The sequence below is a fragment of the Octopus sinensis genome, linkage group LG5 (assembly GCF_006345805.1).
Source record: "Octopus sinensis linkage group LG5, ASM634580v1, whole genome shotgun sequence".
Taxonomy (NCBI): domain Eukaryota; kingdom Metazoa; phylum Mollusca; class Cephalopoda; order Octopoda; family Octopodidae; genus Octopus; species Octopus sinensis.
This window is the reverse complement of record NC_043001.1, coordinates 49,212,374-49,240,094: the sequence shown is the minus strand read 5'-3', so window position 1 is coordinate 49,240,094 and position 27,721 is coordinate 49,212,374. Positions and strand designations below refer to the sequence as shown.

General features: G+C 37.7%; 2 protein-coding genes across 3 annotated transcripts in view; one reads left to right on the top strand and one right to left on the bottom strand.

The window, feature by feature from the left end:
• Window positions 1–27,721, bottom strand: part of LOC115212019 (dynein intermediate chain 3, ciliary-like) — a 75,101-nt gene that overhangs the window by 14,826 nt on the left and 32,554 nt on the right. For both annotated transcript variants that reach the window (XM_029780814.2, XM_036503412.1), the window contains 4 exons: window positions 23,519–23,698; window positions 19,645–19,688; window positions 16,031–16,166; window positions 12,605–12,751 (listed from right to left, as the gene is read on the bottom strand). In XM_029780814.2, the coding sequence (XP_029636674.1) occupies window positions 12,605–12,751; window positions 16,031–16,166; window positions 19,645–19,688; window positions 23,519–23,698 (507 nt within the window). The remainder of the gene's footprint in view (window positions 1–12,604; window positions 12,752–16,030; window positions 16,167–19,644; window positions 19,689–23,518; window positions 23,699–27,721) is intronic.
• LOC115212020 (histone acetyltransferase KAT7-like) lies at window positions 749–2,789 on the top strand. The gene has a single exon (XM_036503413.1). It carries the CDS (start codon window positions 893–895, stop codon window positions 2,498–2,500), a length of 1,608 nt encoding a protein of 535 aa, XP_036359306.1. The 5' UTR covers window positions 749–892; the 3' UTR covers window positions 2,501–2,789.

The following is a 27,721-nucleotide window of genomic DNA, read 5'->3' as shown; positions in this document are numbered from 1 at the left end:
CTGTCGCCCATCTTTTATACCAAGATTATTATTATTATTATTATTATTATTATTGAGTGAGAGAGCAGTGCATGCCATCAAAGTGACACTGGGGTACAAATATACGAAGCCCAGTATACCCATCATGACTACCCGTCTGATAAGGGTACACCAGGCACATGCATCACAACCATATGTGCGCGACATGGTGATCTCATAACAAGATAAACAGCGCATGACCTTGCTGGTGGGGCCCAGTTAGAATTTTCTTCTGGTTGGGTAACCCATCCCACTCAAAAGGTCCCTGATTAAGGGTTGTTTGAGGATGTTGAATGAAACACCCATGTTTCCAGAGGTGAATCATTCAAACCCCAAAGAATCCCTCTCAATACATGGCTATGATGCTCCCCAACTACTTCTACTCGTGATCAGAGATGCACATATCGTCAGCCACTAAGGGACATGCTCAACTGGTTACAGTCAAACAACTGACAAACAAATCTGTGGTATTGAGCAGAATATTTGCTGTAGCCCATCTTTTATACCAAGACAAAACAATGTACATGATAACACTTCCAGTCAGTTAAGATCAGAAGCCATGAGAGCCGCTGCCTGGTACTGCATCAGGGCATTTATTATTATTATTATTATTATCATTATTATTTATTATCATCATTATTATTATTATTACTATTATTATTATCATCATTATTATTATTATTACTATTATTATTATCATCATTATTATTATTATTACTATTATTGTTGTGTTGTTTGGCGAAAGAACTTGTTGCTGTATCATGTCGACGGCTGCCTCGGCCGTTGCTCTGCTTCTTCCCCCCCGCTTCTGCCGCTGCTCTGAGGCCGCATCACTCCTTCATTTAACCCTTCATCTATAGGAACATTACAAGTCATGCCAAAAAGAAAGCCCAGCAAAGTTGAAGTAACATCGGATGAGAGCGACCACTCCCCACTGGAAAGTGAAGATGGAGACATGTTGTCTCAAACCAGGGTTACTCGTCGGTCTTCAGGTTTGCAGAAGACCAGTGTAGAGAGGAAGAAGAAGAGGGTGCAGTCTGAGTCCAGCAGTGATACAGAGTGCGACCCAAATGGTCAGATAACTTCTAAAGAGGAGAAAATTGCAAATGCCAAACTCCAGGCACTCTATGGGTTTGCCGAGAAACGGGCTACACCTCTGACAGATTACAATGAGAATTCCAGATGTCCATTCCCAGGATGTGATTCAAGAGGTCATATGACTGGCAAGCATGAAACACATCGGACCATATCGGGATGTCCTCTCTACCACAACACCACAGCTGACGAGTGTAAAAAACGATTTGAGGAAAGACAAAAATCTTCTGAAGAGAGAAAGAAAATTGTGAAAAACTTAAATGAACGGCGGGACCTTCGACGGCAACAACCAACAGAAGAACAGAAAGAAAAAGCTCAAAAAGTAATAGAAATGAGGAAGAAAGGGAATGTTGCTTTGACCCACGAACTCAAAGCTGAACATCTTCTACACAGGACAAAGAATGGTCGAACAAGGGAACCGTTGTTGAAGGGGCTTGCATCACAATACGATTTACAGCTTTTCCGAGAGGCTCAAGCTCGCGCATGTGAACAGATGGAACATGAAATGACACAGCATTATCAGCTCAGTGATATTCAAGAATACCGGATAAAAAAGTTGGAAATTGGCCGCTTTGAAATGAATACCTGGTATTCTTCTCCATATCCTGATGAATATGCCCGCCTTCCAAAAGTTTACCTCTGTGAATTCTGTTTAAAATATATGAAAACGGCTACTATTTTACGCCGACATTTGGCTAAATGTGTTTGGCGGCATCCCCCTGGTGATGAGATTTATCGTAAAAACAATATTTCAGTGTTCGAAGTAGATGGGCAGAAAAATAAGGTTTATTGTCAAAATCTATGTTTGTTAGCTAAACTGTTTTTAGACCATAAAACCCTGTACTTCGATGTTGAGCCCTTCTTATTCTACGTCATGACTGAAAATGATTCCAGTGGATGCCATATCGTTGGCTATTTTTCAAAGGAAAAAAATTCCTTTTTGAATTACAATGTATCTTGTATCCTCACACTTCCACAATTCATGCGTCAAGGCTATGGCAAAATGTTGATAGATTTCAGTTATTTACTAAGCCGAATGGAACAGAAGATAGGATCACCTGAGCGTCCCCTTTCTGACCTTGGGCTTATTAGCTACTGTAGCTACTGGAAAGAGGTCTTGTTAAACTATTTGCACCGATATAAAGCTAATGAAATATGTATCAAAGACGTCAGCCAAGAGACAGCCATCAATGCCAATGACATAGTCAGTACGTTGCAAGCACTTGGAATGTTGAAATATTGGAAAGGAAAACATTTAGTTCTGAAAAGACAGGATCTGATTGATGAATTCTTGGAAAAAAAATCCAAACGTCCACCAGACTTCAAGACCATTGACTCCAATTGTCTCAAGTGGACAGCTCCTGCAAAACGTCCGCTTCAAGTTTGACACTTGCACCAACTGCAAGATTCGCATACCCTTGGTATAATTTCTGTTTAGATGGAGGGAAGAATGGGTGGGTGGGTGGTGCTGGTGATTGGTGACATATCAGCCCTGTGGAAGAACATTCCAACTGTTACTCAGATTCTGACTTCATTTCTGTTTTTTGTCGTTTTAATACATCATACACCAGGGTCAAGCGTGTGTGTGTATAAACTTGTATATGTCTTTGTGTATGTGAGAGAAAGGATTATACACTGTGTGTATATGGATATATATATACATGCACACATATTTTCGTGTGTGTATGTATGTGTATATATATGTACGTGTGTGTATAAAGTGTAGGCATAGCAATCTCGTGGTTCCTGGTTCAATCTCACCACATGGCACCTTGGGCAAGTGTCTTCTATAACCTCAAGTACGATGCAGAAGCCTACTGTACACATATATAATGTCTGTCTGTCTTTTGTGTGTTTGTATTTGCACCTGTCTGAAAACCGGTATTGTTTATGTCATCTCCCTTTGTGTCCTATGACTTAGCAGTTCGGCAAATAGATATTAACAAAATACCATAATAGTGCTGCAGTCAATACGCTTGGCTAAAACACTTGAAGGCAGTACTCCAGCATGGCCACAGTCCAGTGATTGAAACAAGTAAAAGAATAAATACATAATGTTGATGTGTGTGTGTGTGTGTGTGTAGATAAAAATATGTATGTATATCTATATGTGTGTGTATGTATATATATGTATGTGTATGTATATATATGCGTGCGTGTGTATATGTATATGCACGTGTGGATAATATATATTTATATAAAATAGCAATTTAATATTCACAAAAGATGTGTAAATATTCCTCTATATGTATAATACTTGCATTGGTGCTTATACATGCACACACACACATATATATATATGTATATATACACTTACACGTGTATATGTGTTTGTGTGTATATAGATATATACTATAGCATACACCTACATATATCTAATTGCTTTGATCTCATTGCACATATGTGCATGCGTGCATACACACACATGCAGGTGTGTGTGTGTGTGCATATATATATATGTGTATGTATGTATATACAGACACACACTCGTAATGTGTATGGTTTTAGCCAGTTAGTTGATGGTGTGTGTATATATATCTATCTATATATGTATATGCGCATATATATAATGGATATGTATATTTGTGTGTGTATATGTATAATATAATATTACTTCCATAATTATCAAGGGATGATTAATATCAGCTGTCAGTTTGGCATGGAAATAAGAAAATATTGGATATTGAACCTTCGGAAACAGTCTGGAAGTGTTGTCTCTTTCTAGGCCACAATTTATTAAAGAGTAAAAGAGGGAGAGAGAGATGAAGGGAACGTCAGCAGGGAAGGTGGACATTAAATGATGATGATGATTTTATTGGAACATTTCTTGACAGCCTGAAAGATTAGGGAGGATGTCAGAGCACTGACTGAGCAATGGTCCTTGTTCATCAACTTCATGAATCTCATTTGTTTGTTTTGGGGGTAGGGTGCTTTTATATTTTTACAAGAGAATGATTAGGGTTCCATTGTTTTACTAGGATTCATATCTGCGTGTGTATTTGTGTATGTATACGGATGAATGTACATATACATATGTATGTGCATATACGTATATACATACATACACGTGTCTGTGTATAGAATCACACGTGTATGTTGTTTCTTTAGCATTTCAAACGTTACAAGTGAAATTGTTGTGATGATGTAACTGCTAGAGTAAGAATGGCCGGGGCAAAGTTCAGAGAGCTCTTACCTCTGCTGGTGACAAAAGGCCTCTCGCTCAGAGTAAAAGGCAGACTGTATGACGCATGTGTACGAACAGCTATGCTACATGGCAGTGAAACATGGGCCGTGACTGCTGAGGATATGCGTAAGCTCGCAAGAAATGAAGCCAGTATGCTCCGATGGATGTGTAATGTCAGTATTCATACTCGACAGAGTGAAAGTACCTAGAGAGAAAAGTTGGACCTAAGAAGCATCAGTTGTGGTGTGCAAGAGAGACGTTTGCGCTGGTATGGACATGTGGCGAGAATGGATGAAGAATAGTTGTGTGAAAAAGTGCCACACCCTAGCAGTTGAGGGAACCTGTGGAAGAGGCAGACCCAGGAAAACCTGGGATGAGGTGGTGAAGCACGACCTTCAAACTTTAGGTCTCACTGAGGAAATGACTAAGAGACCGAGACCTCTGGAAGTATGCTGTGCATGAGAAGACCCGGCAGGACAACTGAGACCATAACCCGTGGCCTTCTACATGGGATGTAGCCAGTCCACTTATGCATACCTTCCCTTCTTGGGACACAAAACTCTACTTGTGAAGACCTGTTGAGCCAAGTGAGAATTGAAATCGATCAATGGAAATTGCAGCTGAGTTACCAGTGCCGGTGGCACATAAGAGAACCATCCGAACGTGGCCATTGCCAGCGCCACCCCGACTGGCCTTGTGCCGGTGGCACGTAAACAGCACCATCCGTTCGTGGCCGTTTGCCAGACTCGTCTGGCACATAAAAAGCACCCACTACACTCATGGAGTGGTTGGCGTTAGGAAGGGCATCCAGCCGTAGAAACATTGCCAGATCAAACTGGGCCTGGTGCAGCCTTCTGGCTTCCCAGACCCCAGTTGAACCGTCCAACCCATGCTAGCATGGAAAGCGGACGCTAAACTATGATGATGATGATGATGATGATGATGATGATGATGATGATCATCATCATCATCATCATCATCATCATCATCATCATCATTATTATTATTATCAAAATCATTGGGGGTGGTACAGGATAATACAATGTGGAGTTACATAAAATGTATGTAAGAAGTAAAAACACAGTAACAACATAAAAGCATAACAAAGAGTAATTCCCCTAAAGAGGGAAACCTCCTAGGGCTGCTTGTGGAGATCCCACAAAACCATGATCAAGTGTGCTCTCCACATCATCATCCTTCAATCCAGAAGCACATGTTTAGTGTAGGCTCATTCACTCAGACCATTCTTGCAACATTCAGCCACCTTTTAGCAAAATTGCTGGGAGGCAGCACCTCCCTCTCTACCCTCACTTTCCATTTCAAGTAAAACTTGAAACAGTTGATAAGGGCTTGGTTAAAGAACAAGGTAACTGTCTTCAGCCAAATTGGTAAATTGGTAATTAAACTATGTAGGTAGAAATGTTTTTTTTTCATTATTGTGCCTGTTCAGCTTCTTGGCTTCGGTTTCTTGTAATTCACCAAAAGTGCATTCAGCATCATGTTTGCGCACTATATATATACATATACATATATATATATATATATAATAATAAATAAATAAATAAAACATATGCATATATACATACATATATGTACGTACCTACCTCTACATGTATATATACATGCACATATGGGTACAGGACACCAAAAAAAAACGTCGAACACAATGAGAAACGAAAACATAAACACAAAACTAAGGAACTGGACATCTTTCTTAAACAACGAAAAAATAGAGTACAGGACAAATAAATAAATATATATATATATATATATATATATATATACACACACACACACACACACACATACCTATATATATATATATCCTAAATGAAATGTGTGTGTATATGTGTGTGTGTGCAATAAGAGAGAGAGACAAACAGACAGAGAGACAATGAGAGAGAAAGACAAACAGAGAGAGAGTGAGAGAAAGAGAGACAAATATTTTTCATATAAGTCATAGTAATTAAATAATGTCAGACAAGACCGCAGCTCAACTACAAAAGAACAAATCAAGAGGAAACAATTGCAAACTTTCTCTCAGTTATTTCCCTTGATCCATTATATAGTCCTTTTTCTTGTTTTTAGTAATTGTTCGTCATTATTTATAAACCGAACGATTATTGATAGGAAATATTGTGCGAAAGTGACACAAATTCCACAAGGTGTAGTTAGGAAGTTCTCTAAAAACATAAAGCCTTCGTCTTATTGTGAGATATTTTTTCTCATTTTTCTAGAAAATATCAAGCAGATTAATCACAACATTCTCAAAAGCACAATTTCAAGAGGATTAAGCAAAGTGAATGGAATATTAATCGGCTACTTGGTACTTCTGCTGTTTCATCATTTGGAAACGGTCAGTTGAGAGTTCAGTGTCTTGTCAATGGACACAGCTCAAAACCGGTATCAGACTAAAAACTTTGCGGATCTTTTCAAATTTGTGGCCAGGACCCCAGATCTTTCTAGTTAACTAAATAATTTGAAACTTTGTGTACTCATAGAGTGGAACTAGTTTATTCGCCAGTTGAAACTAGTTTATTTGAGAAAAATCTATTTTATGACTTTAATCGTAGATTAAAACTGCGAATTTTAACCAATGAGATTGCTTGTTTTCATATCTAAAACGTTACTGCGATCTGTTAGTGTGACGTTGAAAGCAGTTTTGTGACGTCTGCTATTTCTAAAAAGCTTTGTGTGTGGTAAAGTAATTTTTTTTACTTTACCATATTTTTATAAATTATATCGGAGAATCCATATTTTTATAACATATATCGGAGAATCCATGTGATTTTTCGTTGTTTTTCTCTTATACGTATGTGAATTATTTCTGAGTATGCATTGTCTGGGAGACTTTTTCTTGCAGTTGAGAAATTTTTGGCTGCTATTTCTAAAAAGCTCGGTGTGTGGTTAAGTAATTTTTCTACTTTACCATATTTTTATAAATTAATATATATATATATATATATATATATATATATATATATATATATATATATATATAATTTTTTACTCGGTGTATGTGTATATGTATGTCTGCATGTGTGTGTGTATGTATGTGTGTGTGTGTGTGTAAGTATGTGTAAAAATTACATTGAATCGGCCATACATACATACATACATACACATACACAGATACATACACACATACATTCAGGCATATACACATACACCGAGTAAAAAATTTCAGTTATCTCTCTCTTTCACACATTACTCTCTCTGTCTCTTCACACACACTAACAGAAGCACTTCACTTACACAACATACTGTCTCCCACACCCCATCAAACACACACACACACACATGTACATCAATGCTTCCCCTAGACGGTAACTTCAAAGACAAACTTTTGTTATTAGAAGGTGGCTGACTATAGCTTGTTTACATTGTTTAATACGTCACGAAATTGGTGGTCGAGACGGAGTAAATAAAATAAAGCCGAATGACGGAATATCATTGGTTAAAATTCTAATTATTAAACAACGTTAAACTTAGAAGTTACAATTCCGTTTTCATTCTGGTTTACAATTAAGTTTACTTTTGACACATTCTACCAGTATACGAAGTTTAAAATTGTTTGGTTCAGTAGGAAAAATTTGAAAAAACTGGCTTCAGAATAGAAAAGATCCAACTTTGCTTGTTGCTTCCACTCTATTGTGATTACGTACATATATACGTGTGTATGTGTGTACGTATGAAAGAAAATACCTACGCTGAACTATTAGGAAATCTACAGTTACACTACCCAAATTACAGGACCATTGTAATTTACATTACATCACATTACAAGTTCATTGTAATTATTGGGGCACTGGTATACGTAACACACTGCCTAAGTATCAATCTTGAGAAATTAGGCTTCTCAAAACGAGAAAGAAGAAAGCCATCACTGGAACTGTAAGAATTAGAAGTTTATCATTTAAGTATATATATGAGCATGTATAGACATGCAACTATACCCATGAGAATACATATATAAAACAAAACATATAAATCTGCATATGCACTGACTCCAAATACTGCGCACATATATGCAAAAATACCCTGTTGATCTTAAAATTCTAATGAAGGAGCCTTGGATCTAGGTTAGAAACTAGCTCTTTCTGAATTGACGAGAAATTGAAATAGAAATGAATCATGACATACATACATACAATAATATATACACATGCACACAGACACACAAACACACATATATATACATGCATGTATAAGTATACATACATACAATCAAAACTCCAGGGGGAAAAAAGAACATTTATGGTGAATTAGCGTGGAACTTACAGCTCTTGTTCCCTGACTATAAATTCTCATATGTACCTATCATCATAGGTGCATTAGATTATGTAGCAACAAATCTACCTTGAAATACCAGGTTTTCTAAAGAAAGAGCAAAAGAAACTGATGCAGATTCTCTAAATCCAATCTATTGGAGGCAAGTGAAGATTTGTAAGGCATTCAAAAGACTCTCCATCTTGAGATTCTTGAGATGAATAGATGCACATATTTGGGTGAGTGCATCAACAGCTCAACAAACACACCAACCCAACCACATATTTACATACACTGGGAACTCTCTTAACTCAAAAAGTCTTATCATTTTGTTGGTGACTGGCTTGAACTTAAATATAACTCAAAGAAATAAAACATACATACATACAAACATAAACGTGTGTGTTTCTTTTATTGTTTATCTTTAACTTATATCAGTTATTGAACTGCAGCCATGCTAGGGCACCACCTTGCTTCATTTGAGAGGCCGATCAACCGGTTCAAAGCCACAGTTACACACAGCAGCCATTCTGTGCTGAAGCATTGTCCTGATGAAAGAAGAACCCCTTCATCAGTTTTCCTGGTTGTCTGGTCTTAATAACTTTTCATAACTGCTTTAACAAGTTGGCATAGTACTCTCCCTTGATGGTGTAGCCCTTTTGAAGATAGTCAATAAACACAATGCTTTTTGCATCTTAAAAACCTGAGGCCATCACTGTACCTGCAAACGAAAAAATGTTGGCCTTCTTTGGAGTAGTTGACAAGGTGTGTTTTCACTACATGGATTGTATTTTTTTTTTGTCTCTGGCTCAAAGTGATGAAGCCAACACTCATGGGTTAGGAAACATTCAAGGAAACCAGCTGGATCTGCCTCAAACAATGTCAGGTTTCCCCATAATGGTCTCTTTTGCAAAACTGCTAAGTTACAGGGATGTAAACTCACAAACACCAGTTGTCAAGCATTGGTGGGGAACAAACATAGATGCATGCACATATATATAACAGACATTTTTTAGTTTCCATTGACCAAATCTACTCAACAAGTAAAAGACACTTACCCGAGGTGCGACACAGTGGGACTGAACCCAGAGCCATGTGGTTGGAAAGAAAACTCCTTATCACACAGCCAGACATACACACACATACACATATATATATACTTACATATGTCAAACCAAGTGAGATCGTTGTCATGGCTGATGCTAGTGTCACATAACTAGCACCCATGCCGGTGGCATGTAAAAAGTACCTAGTACACTCTTGGAGTGGTTAGCATTAGGAAGGGCATCCAGCCATAGAAACAATGCCAAATCAGATTGGAATCTGGTGTAGCTCCCCAGCTTACCAGTTCTGTCAAACCGTCCGACAAATGCCAGCATGGAAAATAGACGTTGAATGATGATGAGGATGATGATGCTACATCTGTATATATAAAACTCAACTTGTGTGCCTGTGTGTGTATCTGTGTGTGTGTCTGTGTGTTTAATTTCCTGGCACATCTCTTCCTAGCCAACAAATCGTAGAACCACCAAAAATGGGTCACTTAAAGTTTAGGCGAATGAAAATTGAACTGCGTTATTTCTGTTCCGAAATTCATCTCACAAGTGCAAAGATCAATAATGTGTTTGCTTAGGCCTTATCCCATGCATTGAATTATGAACTTTACTCAGTCAGCTGTTTGATGTGAACTGTGTTCACCATGCGTGCAAGCATGCATAAATTGCATGAAAAATAAAAAATCAAGATATAAAAACGAATCGCCGTAAACATTGTAGAAATTTGGCAAAGAAATGAATTTTCAGGATGTAGCCTGGAGGGTTTTTTCGTATTAATCGTTTGGACTTTGTGAACACATACCAATTGTTTTCATAACATTTTTAACGCTTTGAATTAAATGTGACCATTTTGCGTTGAGTCTGCAGTTTGAATCACTTTGACCAAATTTTAGTAGGCCGGATTTTTGCTCATCACGATACATCGCCAGTGACTCCCTGAAACTCTCCCCTGAAATCCCTGTTGAGCCGGGCAATACTGCTAGTATATATATATATATTATATATATATATATATATATATATATATGTATGTATATGTGTGTATATATATATATATATATATTATATATATATATATATATATATAATATATATATATATATAATATATATATATATATAGGCGCGGGAGTGGCTGTGTGGTAAGTAGCTTGCTAACCAACCACATGGCTCCGGGTTCAGTCCCACTGTGTGGCATCTTGGGCAAGTGTCTTCTGCTATAGCCTCGGGCCGACCAATGCCTTGTGAGTGGATTTGGTAGACGGAAACTGAAAGAAGCCTGTCGTATATATATATGTATATGTATGTGTGTGTGTGTGTGTGTGTGTCTGTGTTTGTCCCCCTAGCATTGCTTGACAACCAATGCTGATGTGTTTACGTCCCCGTCACTTAGCGGTTCGGCAAAAAGAGACCGATAGGATAAGTACTGAGCTTACAAAGAATAAGTCCCGGGGTCGAGTCGCTCGACTAAAGGCGGTGCTCCAGCATGGCCGCAGTCAAATGACTGAAACAAGTAAAAGTGTAAGTGTAAAGTGTATATATATAAGAAAAAAGAAATGGAAATTGGGAAGTTAATAATTGTTTATTATTAACAGCAAATTAATCATCATTTCTCACACCTGTTTCAATTAATACTCAGTAAATATTAAGTAAATATCAAATTTATATGACCTGAGCATAATATTTTCAGGGGAAAAAAAATATACCCTTGGATGTTTTATATGTGTTTATGGATTCATTATAGCAGACTGAATCATATATATATAGTTCAAATTTACAGAAAAACAAAAGACAAAGACAGGTGTAGGAACAACAAGTGGATGTATTAGTTTAATGCTCAGAAAAAATTGAAAAGTCATTTACATTTCAAGCCTACACTCTTTGACAGAAAAGAATAAGAGAAAAAAAAATGGAAAGAGAGAAACTGTGTAGAGTTCAGTGGTACAAAATGGCGATGATGACTGGAGAAAAAGAGGTTAAATGAAAAGGAGATAATAAAAAGAGACTGAATGGAAGGGAGATAATAATGGTGATCCCAATGAACTAAGGTGCACAAGCATGTGCATGAGAATGGTGTGTGTGATTGTGTATGTGTGAAAGGGGTTGAGTGAGTCTGACGTGTATGTGTGTGTATTTATGTGTGCATGCATATATATATATTTGTGTTGCATGTGTGTGTGTGTGTGTGTCTGTATCTTCTTGTCTAGATATTGTATACTGATTGTAAAGTCACTACTTGAAAAGGCAGTATTACTTGTTTATTATCTATGAAAAACCTTTTCTGGCCAAAGAAGAAATATTACCTTGCTACAAAACAAGTAATGGTTGTCAGAAGGGAGAGTATCTGCTCATAGAAAATCTGCCTCAAAGAATTTTGTTTGACTCATGGAGAGGAAGGGAGAGTGTCTGGTTTAAATGCTAAAGAGTTAAAACATTGATGATGACAACGATGACAACGATAACTGGTTGCAAGACAACTTGGGCAACACACACACACAAGAGGTATGTTTTTACCAAGATTTCTTTGGTCCTATTTGTAAGTGCACACTATACATGAGTGCATATTATCCTAAATATTAATATGCTAACTTCTATTTTTTTACATGCATACCTGTAGTGTGTGTCACAAATACTTCAAAGGAAGAGGTAAAAGGTTGAAAGGAGAAGAAATACAAGGTGTTAAGCAGAAGAGTTATAGTTGAAGTGAGTGGCAAAGTGAGAGAGAGGAGAGACAAAGAGGGAGTGAGAGAGAAAGTCAGAGACAGATTGAGTGGTGAGTGAAAGGAAGGTGGCATGCTCACTATTTAAAGATACTTACATTTTTTGTTTCGGTCGATTTCCCAGGGTCCTGCTTATACACAATTATTCGATAGTTATTACATAAAGTCCCTATTTACAGACATTTACATTTTCTGTTTTCCATGAAGTTTTCACAGGTCCAACTAGTACATGAATAAATATGGTATATTTTAATAAATACTTACTTCAGTAATGATGTTCTTCTCATTCTTCTGCATTGTGTAAAATCTGTTTGATAGTTCCAATAGTGTAGTTGTACCATAACTGGAACCACAAGCCACCAGATGTCCGTGTTCTTGAACCTTAAGGCAATGTATCGGTTCATCACACACCTAAAATCAAACAGAAGAAACAGACATGAAAAAATATGAGCAAAGAAGGGAGCTTCTATGCTAGAACTAGCAGTTAAATCTCCCTCAAATCAAAGCCTACCATTTTAAATAAAGGCTATAATAGATAGCATGGGTTGGACGATTTGACTGAGGACTGGCAAACCAGATGGCTGCACCAGGCTCCAATCTGATCTGGCAGAGTTTCTACAGCTTGATGCCCTTCATAACGCCAACCACTCTAAGAGTGTAGTGGGTGCTTTTACGTGCCACCGGCACGAGGGCCAGTCAGGTGGTACTGGCAACAGCCACGCTCAAATGGTGTGTTTTTACGTGCCACCTGCACAGGAGCCAGTCCAGTGGCACTGGCAATGACCTGGCACTCCGTTGTTTACAACAAGGGCTTCAGCTGATACAATCAATGGAACAACCGACTTGTGAAATTAATGTGCAAGTGGCTGAGCACTCCACAGATACATGTATCCTAAAAGTAGTTCTGAGGGAGATTCAGAGTGACACCGAATGCAACAAGCCTGGCCCTTTGAAATACAAGTTCTACTCATTTTTGCCAGCTGAGTGGACTGGAGGAACATGAAATAAAGTGTCTTGCCTAAGGACACAACATGTCACAAGGAATTGAACTCATGACCTTACAATCACACCCTTACTAAGCCACATGCCTTCACAGTAATTAATGTAGTAGAAGGTAAACTATGTCTCATCTCATCACCCTTTTCAAGCTTAGCCAGGCTCATGGGCCAGGTTTCTCAGTTTCTGTGGCGTATGTGTTCCCCCCAGCCGGACGGGATGCCAGTCCATCGCAGCGTTATTCAAGAAACAGGAAGAGAGAATGAGAGAAAGTTGTGGTGAAAGAGTACAACAGGGGTAGCCACCACTCCCTGCTGGAGCCTTGTGGAGCTTTTAGGTGTTTTTGCTCAATAAACACATACAACGCCTGGTCTGGGAATCGAAACTGTGATCCTCCAACCGCGAGTTCGCTGCCCTAACCACTGGGCTATTGCGCCTCCACAAACTATGTCACAGTACAAATGTATTATGAAATGGTCATAGCTGGGATGCCTTTGATCTTTGACCTGCTTGATCAGCACTGAACTAGGGTTTAATGAGGACAACCTGTATGAATTTTACTGGTTTCAATCATGTTTAAGAATACAAGCCTTCTCAGATCTTTTCAAATGAGTATCTAGGGAAGTTTTAGTGATTATTGTTATTGTATTTGTTGTTTTTCAGGTCTGGATCAGCCTTGATTCAGTAGATCTATGATCAAATGCATTCCAAGTATGACTATCCCATCTTATCTTCAGACATCATGTATCTAATGCCACATTATCCAGTGTAAACTTAGTTGAAAGAGTGTAATTTGTGGAAGAGATTTAGTTGCTATTTCTAGCAATTCATACAACCACTCTGAAGCATCCTCATTGTCTCATCATCTATTAGTTGGCTTAAAGTGATGAGGCAGTAAACATAGTAACCATATTCCATTCTCGAAGAATGTCTGCAGAATACCAGTAAGTTTATTTGCCATGGGGTATGGAAAATATCAAATATTTCAGGTGTTTGCCCTTCAAGATGAAAGTAGAGAAAGATGAAGATTTTTTAGGACAAGCTGGGGAAATCTTTAGCAAAATACACTCTGTTACAAGCAATATTTCAGGCTATGTCTTGGTCTAAGTATAATTTCTTTCTTTTATCCTTTTCTCCCTTTCTCCTGGGCCAAATTCAATGCAAATATTCTACCAGTTTTTACCTTTAAAATGGCCATATATAGCCCAGATATTCTACCAGTTTTATAATTAAACTCGCCATATCTAACCGAAAATATTCTACCAGTTTTTACATTTGAACTGGCCATATCCGGCCTAAATATTCCACTAGTTTTTACATTTAAACAGGCTGTATCCGGCCCAAACATTCTACAAGTTTTAACATTTAAACTGGCCAAATCTAACCCAAATGTCATACCAGTATTTTACGTTTAAACTGGCCATATCTGGCTCAAATATTCTACCAGTTTTTTACATCTGAACCAGCCAGATCCAGGCTAGGTACAGCTCTTCTGTTTACCACTTCCGGTCAAACTGTCTAACCTATGCCAGCATGGAAAACAAGTTCTAAATGATTAGGATGATGAAAACAAAAAATTTTCATTTGAGCTAGGTTATTAAGAAGATATTTCAAGTCAGGAGTGACACTATCTCAATCAAACAGCATTTATATCAAGAAGTGCCAGAAGTGGATCAACTTAAGTGCACTAATTTCTCTCTTATTGTTTGAGTCAGCCTACTTTATCAGTATTCCACTTCTCATTGCCTACATTCAAATTGCTATGTGACAGGCAAGCCAACATTGAAGCCGCCACTTTGTCTCTTGACCTACAAGAAATGACAGGTCAAGGGGTGTGGTAGAAGCAGTATTAAATAAAGAAGGATACATTAGACAATATAATCCTTAATATGTAAAAACAAAAAAAAGAAAGAAAGAAAAAATAAAGACAGGATGGTCATAGCTAGAATGCCTTTGACCATAGGTCTAATCTTTCAAGATTGATCTGGGGCTAAAAAGCAACAACTATATGAAAAGTTACTTCTGGAAATCCTAACACATCATCTAATTTAACATTTTCTCTGGTCCTTGAGAGTATTTAGAAGAATTTACTTTGTTGCAGGCACTGAGACCAGACAGCCAGGTTCCTCTTCTGCTTTTTTTTTTTTTTTTCTTCTCAAATTTAAATTTCTTTATCTGCAGATTAATATCTACAGATTCTCAGCTACCGATATGGTAGACTAGACATCCACCATATTAATTTCACCAATCTAGACAGGCTGCAAAATGTCATGAGCTCTGCCCTTCCTTCTCCAGCTAAACTTAACATACATATTATAAACAGAATGTGTGTCTCCATCATTCAGTGAGAGGGTTCAATTGTTTGACCAACTGAATGAATGAGGAAATAGCTGAGCATTTCAGAGACAAGTATACCTCAGACATAATTCTCAGGATCAGTATGGCACAGTGTGATGAAGTTGAATCTTTTGAGCTACAGACTCCTATACAGATGCTGTCAACTGAATTTCATGCACAAAGTAAAGGTCAATTGGAAGCTTTAGGAAATGACCTTTGCCCAAGATGCTACACACAAGAATTGAACCCAGGACACCATAGTTGCAAAATGAATTGCTTAGCTATTTTGTCCAATCTACACCTACATAAACAGAATACATTACTTTTAAAGCAAAATGAACATAAAGAACTGATGACCTGAATAGTTAAAGATGGCTCATTTTGTTTATAAAGATAATCCCAGACGTCAAGTGTCCCATCCACTTTTGTGGTGAAGAATACAGCTGGTCGGACTGGACTCCAGGAACCATCACTCAAATAACAGGAATGTTGCCTGAAATAAGAAGCAATGGAGAATGACATGAAGAACAATGGAATGGTTAACTGAAATGAATCTGAAGAAAATGATGCTATAAAAAGGTTATCTTTTTTCGGGAGTGGGGTTACCATTGCTAAAATTTTAAAATGTATGAGACTTTATGCAAATATCTTCAAAACAAAACTAAGAAAAGCCACCCTTTTTAATTACAAGCAGTTAGGCTGTTCCTCTTGTACAGTTCATTTCTATGCCATTGTGTATTAATAAAATGTGCATCAGTAGGTGGTTTCTTATCATTGCAAGAATAGCTTTTGATGCATAGTGCATATTGTGCATATAGGTGCAGGAGTAAGAAGCTTGATTCCCAATCACATTTATCCAGGTTTAGTCCCACTGAGTGGCACCTTGGTGTCTTCTACTATAGCCTCAGGCAGACCAAAGCCTTATGGTGTGTGTCTATGTTTGTCCTCCACCACTGCTAGACAACCAGTGTCGGTGTGTTTATTTTCCTTGTAAATTAGCAGTTCAGCAAAAGAGACCAATAGAATAAGTACCAGGCTTAAGAAAATGAAAAGAGTACAAGGGTCAATTCACTGAATTGAAATTCTTTGAGCTGGTATCCTGTCTTTGAGATGGTACCCTGTCTTTGAGCTGATACCCTGTTCAATGACTGAAACAAGTAAAAGAATAAAAGTAAAAGAATTACAACACATGACCATTTAAACGCTGAAAGAGTAAAATGAGCCATGTAATTTGTTTAATAATCTGGAAATGACTTGAAGACTTCACATCCACCTAATTTTTCAGTCTGCCTGGGAATGGTGGTCATAAAACTGAAAATAAGGATAGCTTAGAAGAGTGGCTGTGTGGTAAGAAGCTTGCTTCCCAACCACAAGGTTCCAGGCTCAGTCCCACTGTGTGACACTTTGAGCAACTGTCTTCAGCTAGCCTCAGGCCGACCAATACCTTGTAGCTGTATTTGGTTAATGGAAATTAAAAGCTTATTGTATGTGTATATATATGTATATGATATTTTTATATAAGCTTAAAGGTTATGGTGATCACCATGCAATGAATAAGGAAAATAGTCTAATTAAAGGGCATATAAGCCCTCAACTGAAAAAAAGAAGGCTTTCCTACCCACGTGGGAGTCAAACCCACATTCCTTTGTTAACGCGACTAAGTGTGTTACCTTTACACCAGCAAATGACCCTTCCAATTTCTGTCAAATTTAAGAACTATAATAGTTCCTTATATACATATACATACATATATATATATATATATATATATATATATATATAATCACCGTGATCACCATGACTGACCAGGCTATCAGATGTTGCTACACATCGCTGGTCACAACGCGTTTCGCATTGTTTTAACCTTTAAATGACGCCACCCCACTGGCTAAGCGAGCAGGCCAACAGAAGAAAGAGTGAGAGAAAGTTGCGGCGAAAGAGTACAGCAGGGATTGCCACCACCCCCTGCTGGAGCCTCGTGGAGCTTTAGGTGTTTTCGCTCAATAAACACTCACAATGCCTAGTCTAGGAATCAAAACCGTGATCCTATGACCACGAGTCCGCTGCCCTAACCACTGGGCCATTGCACCTCCACATATATATATATATATATATATATATATATATATATATATATATATATATATTATATATATATATATATATTATATATATATATATATATATCGTTGTGTGTGTGTCTGTGTTTATCCCCACTTCAACACCATTTGACAACTGGTATTGGTGTGTTTACATCCTCATAACTTAATGATTCAGTAAATGAGACCGATAGAATAAGTACCAAGCTTAAAAAATAAGTCCTGGGATCAATTCATTCAACTAAAACCCCTCAAGGTGGTGCACCAGCATGGCTACAGTTTGGTGACTGAAACAGATAAAAGATAAAAGATAAAGATAATTAAAGACCTCCAAACATGCCAAACACCTACTGTTCAGTAAGTCTTTTCTCAGTGATACAATGCAGCACTTAAAAGCTGTCTGAACGGTTCTTAATCCTCTGCTTCCATCCCTCCATTTAACATAGATCCTGTCAGTATGACTGTTGATGTAGAAGTTACCAGTCAGTCATTGTATCATGCTAGTCTTGATGTCCAAGCTGCAGTTTTCTTTATGTGTCTGGTCTAGTATACCAAATGTTAATGTGAGTGCAGGTGCTGTAAAAGCATTGTGGGGTGTGGTTCCATTGAATGCAGACTGCTCAGACCTCCACAGTCCCAAATTTGCTGAAGTATTCCTTTGTCAGTCTAGTTTTACTCACAGCATCAACATTCATCACTAGTGACAGGGGAGATATACAGGCCATTGATGTCCATATTCCTCGTTTGACTACCAAATATGAACACTTATCCTGACTAAACTCCATTCCTATGTTCTCCCAAGAATATATTGTGACCACTTCTAATTATCTCTTGGTGTCATGAATATTACTTAAGCAAGTTTAAGTTCATCAACAAGAAAGATATGGGTGAAATTAATCTTGAATTCATCTGCAGCTTCTATCATGTAACCTTTGTATTTTCATAACAGAGCTGACAAGGGATTCACAGCTAGAACAAAAAGTATTACAGATAAATTGTTACTCTGAGATATTCCAGTTGATAGCCTAATTTTGCTAGTGACAATAGGGTAATGGCAATTCTTATCAATAGTGCTGTGAACCACATTGTTGTCAGTCTATTAATGGCATTAACAATAGTAGTAGGAAGCTTGACAAAGCATAGTAACTCTATTATCCATGAATGAAGGACAGATACAAACAACTTTTAGCCATAAAGTGGACAGAGTTCAGCAGTGATGTTTTTTTCTTTAAGAATAGATTTGTGTATGAGAAGTAGTTTGGTACAGCCCCAAACTGCTTTCTTTACTCCTGCCTGTTCTTCAGTCACTACATTGAGTTTCACAGTGATCCTGGAAGAATACATTCAAGCAGTCTGTGTATAATTTATGCTCTACATTCAAGCACAGTATGGGAGTGTAGTTTCATGCATCTCTTCATTGTCAGCTACAATGTTGTATGTGCAATTGCTAACCAATCTTAGCATTCATTTGAACAGGTTGACAAGGGCTGCTCTGTAAAACATGAAATTCCTATACAAATAACTAAGAATCAAGGCTTACCCAGGGGATTTTCTGTTCATTAGTTTTATTGTTGATGTTATAAGATAAGGGTTAGTCAATTGAGGGAGAACAGAATTCTGTTGAGCCGAAAAAACTATATAGGGATAAACTTAAGAGATTTTATAAGGGGTAACAAGGGGAAAATACGTGGCAACCATAATTAGAATTCAGAGGTGGTGTTACAAAATTATGTTGAAGAGGAGCAGAAATGGTTAAAGAAGAAGATAATAGAGAAGGGGACCTAATGGTTGTGAAACTGTATCATGGCAGATATGTCCAGGACTGACTAACACCTGAACTACAATTAGTTAGCAATGAAGTTAAATATTTACTTGGTTCTCATGATGAAAGAATCTTTGCTGTCTTCAGACCAAATCTGGAAAAGACAAATAAACAAAACATTTGACATTTTAGAGCAATCATCGTTATCAACCATTATCATCTTTTACTACATTATCAGCCTTTACTACTCTCAGATTCCTTGTCGTCATCATCATCACCACCACCACCACCACCACCACCACCACCACCACCACCATCATCATCATCATCGTCGTCGTCGTCATCATCATCATCATCACTATCACTAATATTGTACATCATCATTTTCATTGTTGCCAGCATCATCTTCATCACCACTACCACCATACTCATCTCACTTAGTATAACAACAAAAAACAAAGACCAGTTCATTCAAAAAAATTGAAAGGAAAAAGCATATAACATGAAAAAAATAAATAAATAGACTATTGTAAATGGCTTGGCACAGAATCTCTTTTATTGTTTATCTTGTTTCAATCATTAGACTGCGGCCAAGCTGGGGCACTACCTGGAAGAATTTTGTCAAATGAATCGACTCCAGTACTTATTTTTTTTTAAGCCTGTTACTTATTCTATCAATATCTTTTGTTGAACCACTAAGTTACATGGATGTAAATACATCAGCATTGGTTGTCAAGCAATGGGGGGGGGAGGACAAACACAGACACAAAGATACATACATTCATACATACACACATGCACATATATATATATATATATATATATAAGGTGATGTTATGTTGCCAACTTAATATGGCAATCCCATAAAAGGTAAGAATGCACTGCTATTTAGCCCTAGGAAACACTGTTTCCAGTTGGCCTTGACACATTTTCTGTGTCCTTATGTTTTCAAAGGGGGAGATATACACCTCCACGCAGTAAAAGCAACACCCAGAGACTAGTTTCAGAGTCATTGCTCATCATCAGTCTGGAGTAGCATGGCTTGCTAGCTGTCGATGCTTATTCACCTAAGTTGGCAATATAACATCACCTTATCCTGCTGCTACTGTATAAATCTCTCTGAGAGATTTAGAAATGCAATATTTCTATTTTCGAAATCAGTGAATGTATTTCACTTGAAATATATTATATTATGTTCTCAAAGGCAAATAGGCACCGACAGCTAGCAAGCCTTTTTGTTGCGTTTTGAAGAATTCGAAGTGAGATTTTTTTGTGTGAAGCCACCATTGTTAGGTGGAAGTGAATAATGGAAAAAATGAAGAGTTATGCGGAAGCTACTGGACCCACATGTGCTGAAGCCGAAGAGGATGGAGTGGAATGAAGAGAAGATAGCAAAATATTATGGTATGATAAAAAAAGAAGGGTCAAACATAAAAATGACCCTGCTTGAAGAGGAAAAAAGAAAAATGGAAAGCAGGACGGTGATGAGTGTATCAACTGCTCTGTGTAAACCAAATATGGCTGGACTTATCTAATTAAACAAAGACTTACAGGATAAATAGCCATCATACCAACAGAAAGGTATGTATGCATACACTACATGCCAAAGAATATCAAAATCATCATCATTGTTTACTGTCCATCTTCTATGCATGCATTGGTAGGATGGTTCACAGGAGCTAGCCAGGTAGAAAAACTACCCTATGCTATACTGTTTTGGCAGGGTTTTACAACTGGAGGCCCTTCCTAACACCAACCACTCTGCAGAGTGGACTCAGTGCTTTTTATGTGGCACTAGCACAGATAAGGTTAGTTTTGGCATGATTTTTACAGCTGGATGCCCTTCCAAAATAGCTTCTTCTGGACCTGTGCTAGATACATCACATCTCACCTAGAAGAGCTATACCTTCACCATCCAGGAACAAGGGATAGCTACTAAATATCTGATTATCAAGAGAGATAAGGGTACCTTTAAAAACCCACATTGTGATAGAAAGTGTCAATTGTGTCATATCAGTGTGGATGGTATCACTTGGCATCTGTCCAACTGCCTACGATACTATATACAGGTCATACCAAAGCACACCAGAGCCAGAGAGTATGATAATCATCATCATCATAATTATCATCATTGTTTAAAGTCCACTTTCCATGCTGGCATGGGTTGGATGGTTTGACAGGAGCTGGCAAGGCAGGAGCCTGCACCAGACTTCTGTGTCTGTTTTGGCATGGTTTTTACACCTGGATGCCTTCTAACACTAACCACTTACTCAGGTAAGATCAGTTTTGGCATGGTTTTTACAGTTGGATCCCCTTCCAAATGCCAACCACTTTACAGTGTGGACTGGGTGCTTTTTAAGTGGCACCTGCACTGGCAGGGTAACCAATTTGCAAAACAAGGAATCTTTGAGAGGAGAAGGAGAATTGGAGGAGGTGATCTTGTGTCAGATGAGGAAAGGTTACAGCGTGACAGCAAGACAGAAAAAGATGTCTTGCTGTAGGGGAGGTGCATGGTTACATACATCTACACCTTTAAAAATAAAGAATTCTGGTGAAACCTTTCAATAAAAACTGCATCCCAGTATAAACACAACAGGCTAGATAAGATTGTATAGGACAAAGAGCAAAAGGCATATATCATTGTAGAGATAATCTGCTTGCTAGGTGCGAATATCTTATCAAAAATTGGGAAAAGGAGATCGTGAAATGACAGAGGACCTAGATATATGTGGCACATTGCTGTACTCAAGAAGAGTACAGTGTGCTGGTGCCACATAAAAAGCACTGGTGCTGTTGCCATGTAAAAAAGCACTAGTGCTGGTGTCACATAAAATGCACTGGTGTTGGTGGCATGTAAAAACACACTAGTGCTGGTGCCGTGTGAAGTGCACTGGTGCAGATGCCACATAAAATGCACTGGTTCTGGTGCTATGTAAAAAGCACCCAGTATACTCTGTAAAGTGGTTAGTGTTAGGAAGGGCATCCACCCATAAAAAACCAAACCGAAACAGACTATGGAACCTGGCGCAGCTTCTGCTGTGCCAGTTCCTGTCAAGCCATTCAACCTATATCAGCATGGAAAGCAGATGGTAAATGTTGATGATGGTGATGGAAACATCTATAGAGAACTAATGAGAAGCTGAAAGGTATTATATCCAGGTTAAAGATTTACCTTTGTTCCTATTATCATAGGTACACTGGGATATGTAAAAGATTTGCATAAAAAATTAGAAACACTGTGGTTCTCCAAATATAAAAACCCCATGAATTTATTTGCATCCTTTAAATACAATCAGTTGGTGACACAGTGAGAATTTGTAAAACATTCCAGGGATTCTCCATTTGAGGTACCCAAGATGAACACATATAAACACTCACATGTACATGTACATATGAAATACATACACACAAACACACACAAACAAATCAACCCCAGAACTTACTTTTTTTAAAGCCCAGTACTTCTATCGATCTCTTTGCCAAACTGCTAAGTTACATGGACATAAACACTCCAACACTAGTTGTCAAGCAGTGGTTGAGAGGACAAATACAGGCACAAAGACACTCCTACACACACACTCTCTCTCTCTCACACACACACACACACACACCACACACACACACACAATGGGCTTCTTTCAGTTTCTGTCTACCAAATCCACTCACAAGGCTGTGGTCAGCCTGAGGCTAAAGTAGAAGACACTTGCCCAAGGTGCCACACTGTGGAACTAACCTGGAACCATATGGTTGGGAAGCAAACTTCTTACCACACAGCCATGCCTGCACCTATAATGTATATGTGTCTTTCTTTGAGCTTCATTTAAAACTCATTTCTTGATTAGATAGAGGCTCTATTAGTGAGAAATTCTAGAATATAAAACCAAAAAAAAAAGGAACACACACACACAACACACACACACACACACTCACTCAAACACACTTACACATGCATTAATAGATATATAACATATATGCAAATCTTACCTGTGCCTGCCAATCACCAACAGTGAGGAAGTTTTTGGTGAAAAAAGGGTTTCGTTGAACAGCATAAACTGGACCTGAATGCGCCTTGTAGATAGTGACAAGTTTTTCAGCATCTGATTTGGCTTTCCTGTTGCACAAAATAATAGTTCCATGTTCGGTGCCAACCATAAATTTAGTAGGCTACAGTTTAGGAGAGAAGACAATACAAAAACAAGGAATAACATTTGTTAGTTCATCACCAACATAATTAAAGATCTGTTAATATCGATTTTAAATTTTACCACAAGGCCACCAATTTCAGGAGAGGGGATAAACTCCAGTGCTCAAATGGTACCAATTTATTGACCCCGGTGAATTTGAACTCAGAATGTGAAGACAGCTGAAATGCCGCTAAGCATTTTGTCCAGTGTACTAACGATTCTGCCAGCTTGCTGCCTTAAGCTGTGTTAATATTGATTTAAAATTTTATCACAAGGTCACCAATTTCAGGAGAGGGAGTAAGTCAATTAAATACATTGAGCCCATTGCTCAACTGGTATTTATATTATAGACCCCAAAATGATGAAAAGCAAAGTCAACTACAGCAGAATTTGTACTCAGAACATGAAAATGGATGAAATGCTTCTAAGCACTTTGCCTGGTGTGCTAAGAATTCTGCCAGCTTGCTGCCTTAACCTGTGTTAATATCCATTTCAAATTTTGGCATAAGGCCAGTAAGTTTGAGAAAGGGAGTGAGTCAATAGCAGTACATTGCTCAAACAGTACTTGTATTACTGACCCCAAAAGGATGAAAAGCAAAGTCAACCTCAGCAGAATTTGAACTCAGAACATAAAGACAGACAAAATGCCATTAAGCATTTTGCCTGGTGTGCTAACGTTTCTGCCAGCTCACTGCCTTAGACTGTGTTAATATTAATAGTTGTGAAGTCAGAAAGCTGGCAGAATCATTAACATGTCTGTCTTTACATTCTGAGTTCAACTTCTGCCAAGGTTTACTTTGCATTTCATCCTTTCAGATCCAATAAAACAAGTGCCAATTTAGCACTGGGGTCAATGTAATCAGCTTACCTTTCCTCCAAAACTACTGGCCTTGTGCCAAAATTTGAAATCTATATTATTAATAGATGTTATTTTACCTTAGAAGAGTCATTTTTCCCCCATAAAAATCACATGCACTGGTTATGTTTCATTTCTTTTATTATTAATCAACTAAGGCAGTGAACTGGCAGAATTGTTAGCATGCCGGGCAAAATGCTTAGCAGCATTTCGTCCATCCTTATATTCTGAGTTCAAATTCCACCAAGGTCGACTTTGCCTTTCATCCTTTTGGGGCAGCGAGTCATGGCCGATGAGGGTGGAAGATATTAAGCGACTAGAATCCTTCGATCTACACTGCATCCTTCGTGTCCGATGGCATCACTTTGTTTCCAACAATTCAGTGTGACACCAGTGCAAAATCACCTCCCTCTAACAAGTCATCCTAACGAGACATCTGCGTTGGCTGGGTCATGCCCTCCGACATCAACCAGGAGAATTCATCTACAAAGCAATTGCCTCAGCTCCCCTTTAGGGTTGGTGAAAGCGATGTGGTGGATAACGAAAAACCTGGCTGATGACAGTCAAGGCTGATCTGGAACCCAACCTAGGCCCCCATGTCTACGGTGTTCACCGCTGGAATAAAGAGTGGTTGGAGATCACATGGTCGTTAGTCTCAAATTGCCAGGCCTGGTCGACATTTGTGAGAGATGCAGCATTGAGGATGAATGAAGCCAGCTCAACCCACCCCGTGTGAATGCTGTCTCAAGATAAGAAGAAGAAGGTCAATAAATTAAGTGCCAGTGAAACACTGGGGCCAATGTAATTGATGACTAGTCCTCTCCCCCAAAATTTCATGCCTTGTGCCTTTAGTAGAAAGGATTATTACCAATCAACTAAGGCAGTGAGCTGGCAGAAATGTTAGTACACCAGACAAAATGCTTAGCAGCACATCGTCCATTTTTACATTCTAAGTTCAAATTCTGCCAAAGTCATCTTCGTCTTTCATCCTTTCACAATCAATAGAATAAGTAGCAGTTGAACACCATGTCAATGTAATTGATTTCACCCTCCCTTCAAAAGCTGCCGGCCTTGTACCAAAATTTGAAGCCACCATTATCAGTCAACTAAAAGCAGAAGCTGGCAAAATCATTCGAACATCAGAAAAGATGTTTTCTGATATTTTTACCAATTCTTTACATTCTGAGTTGAAATCCTGTCAACGCCATCTATGCCTTTCATCTTTTTGGGTTGAATAAAATAAAGTACCAGTATGGTATTGGTGGTATTGATTAAGACCCTCCCCTCAAAATCATTGGCCTTGCGCCTCAATCAGAAACCATTATTATCATTCAACCAATTAACTAATTGATTTCAAATTTTGACATAGAGCCAGCAATTTTGGGGGAGCGGGTAAGCAGATTACAATCGACCCCAGTGCTCAACTGGTACTTATTTTTTTTTGACCCCCAAAAGGATGAAAGGCAAAGTGAATCTTGGCAGAATTCGAGCTCAGAACATGAAGACAGATGAAATGCCACTAAGCATTTTGCCTGGCATGATAATGATTCTGCTGGCTGTTCGCCTTAACCAATTAACTAATTAACTCGTCAATTATTTGCCCAAACAATCAGTTGATATGTCAGAGTTCTTTCGCCACAGCAGCATCACTTTTGACATACCAAGAAATGAACTCATTGATCAATCAATTAACTTAATAGATGTAGAAGTTTTTCAATTAATTAAGTAGATAAATTAATAAAAAAAGATGAGTTAATTAATTAATTACTTTAGTGACAATAGTAAAAAGAAGCAAAATATGATCAGTGCATGTGCTTTCATTGCCAAAATGACCCTCCCAAGGTACAACAACATCTGTTTCAACATGATTTCACGTCATTAATCTAGCAAAATAAATACAAAAATGATATATGAATAGATTTACTTGACTAACATTCTTTCTACTCTGTTAATATAACATTCTTATTAAAGAAATTGTCATAACAATTAACTGAAAGAAGAAAAAACAACTATTTGTGATTGTGGTAGTGGTGAGAGGTTCTAAAAACAACTATTTTTTTTAGAACCTTTCACCACTACCACAATCACAACTGTCTCCACCGATTACCACTCCTATTATCATCATCATCACAACGTACATAAACACACACTATCATCACCATTACCACAACACTGCTACCACCACCACCACAACCACCACCATGACCACCACCACTACCATTATCTCCAATACCATCTCTTCTTCTAAGAGACAGTTTCTATGCAACACATGTATGATCTGCAAGAAAATGCAATTAAATCCCTGGTGGCAGCTAGCTCTAAATCAGCCCAGAATAAGCAGATCCATTATCAAAAACACTCTTGATGCAACCATCTTGTCTCCTTATTTTCCAAACCATACATCTCAGAGCATATCATTCTACATGATATTCTTTAATTTTTAAGATGGCAGGGTTTAAAATTTGGTAATGAGCTGCACAGAGAGAATAAAGTTTTAAATTTGGCTTCTACTTTACTGACTATCACAGTCTGCAGGGATTTTTGCCCTCGCCATGATAGATCATTAGCTCCTACACGCATTTTTTTCTCTCCTTGTTTTTTTCTGTGTATCTTTCTGTCGAAGAGCATAGGCTCGAAACTTAAAAGACTTTTTCTATTCCTGAGTGCTATACTAATACATTTGTTTGTTTGTACTCCACCTGCCTTTGTCTTTTGTTTATTTTCGTAAACTTTCCCTTTATATATATATATATATATATATATATATATAATTATTATTTGAGGGAATAAAATACAGCCACGTGTCGTTATTCTACAAATTATATACATTTTTATTATTATTTTTTTGCAATTTACTTAATCATTGACATTTTATTCTTATTTTTTTGCAATTTATTTAATCATTGACATTTTATTCTTATTTTAATTTTAATATTTCTATTATATGTAATTTTCTAGATGGTGTAATTTAATTGTTCATTTTGAATTGATAATAGGTGTTTTTTTTTCTAATTTATATATATATATATATATATATATATATATATTGTGTATCACATATATTAAATATGTATTATCTATGACAAAAAGCATTGGTGTGGGTACTGGTTCTATGTAAAAGCACTGGTGATGGTGCCACTTAAAAGC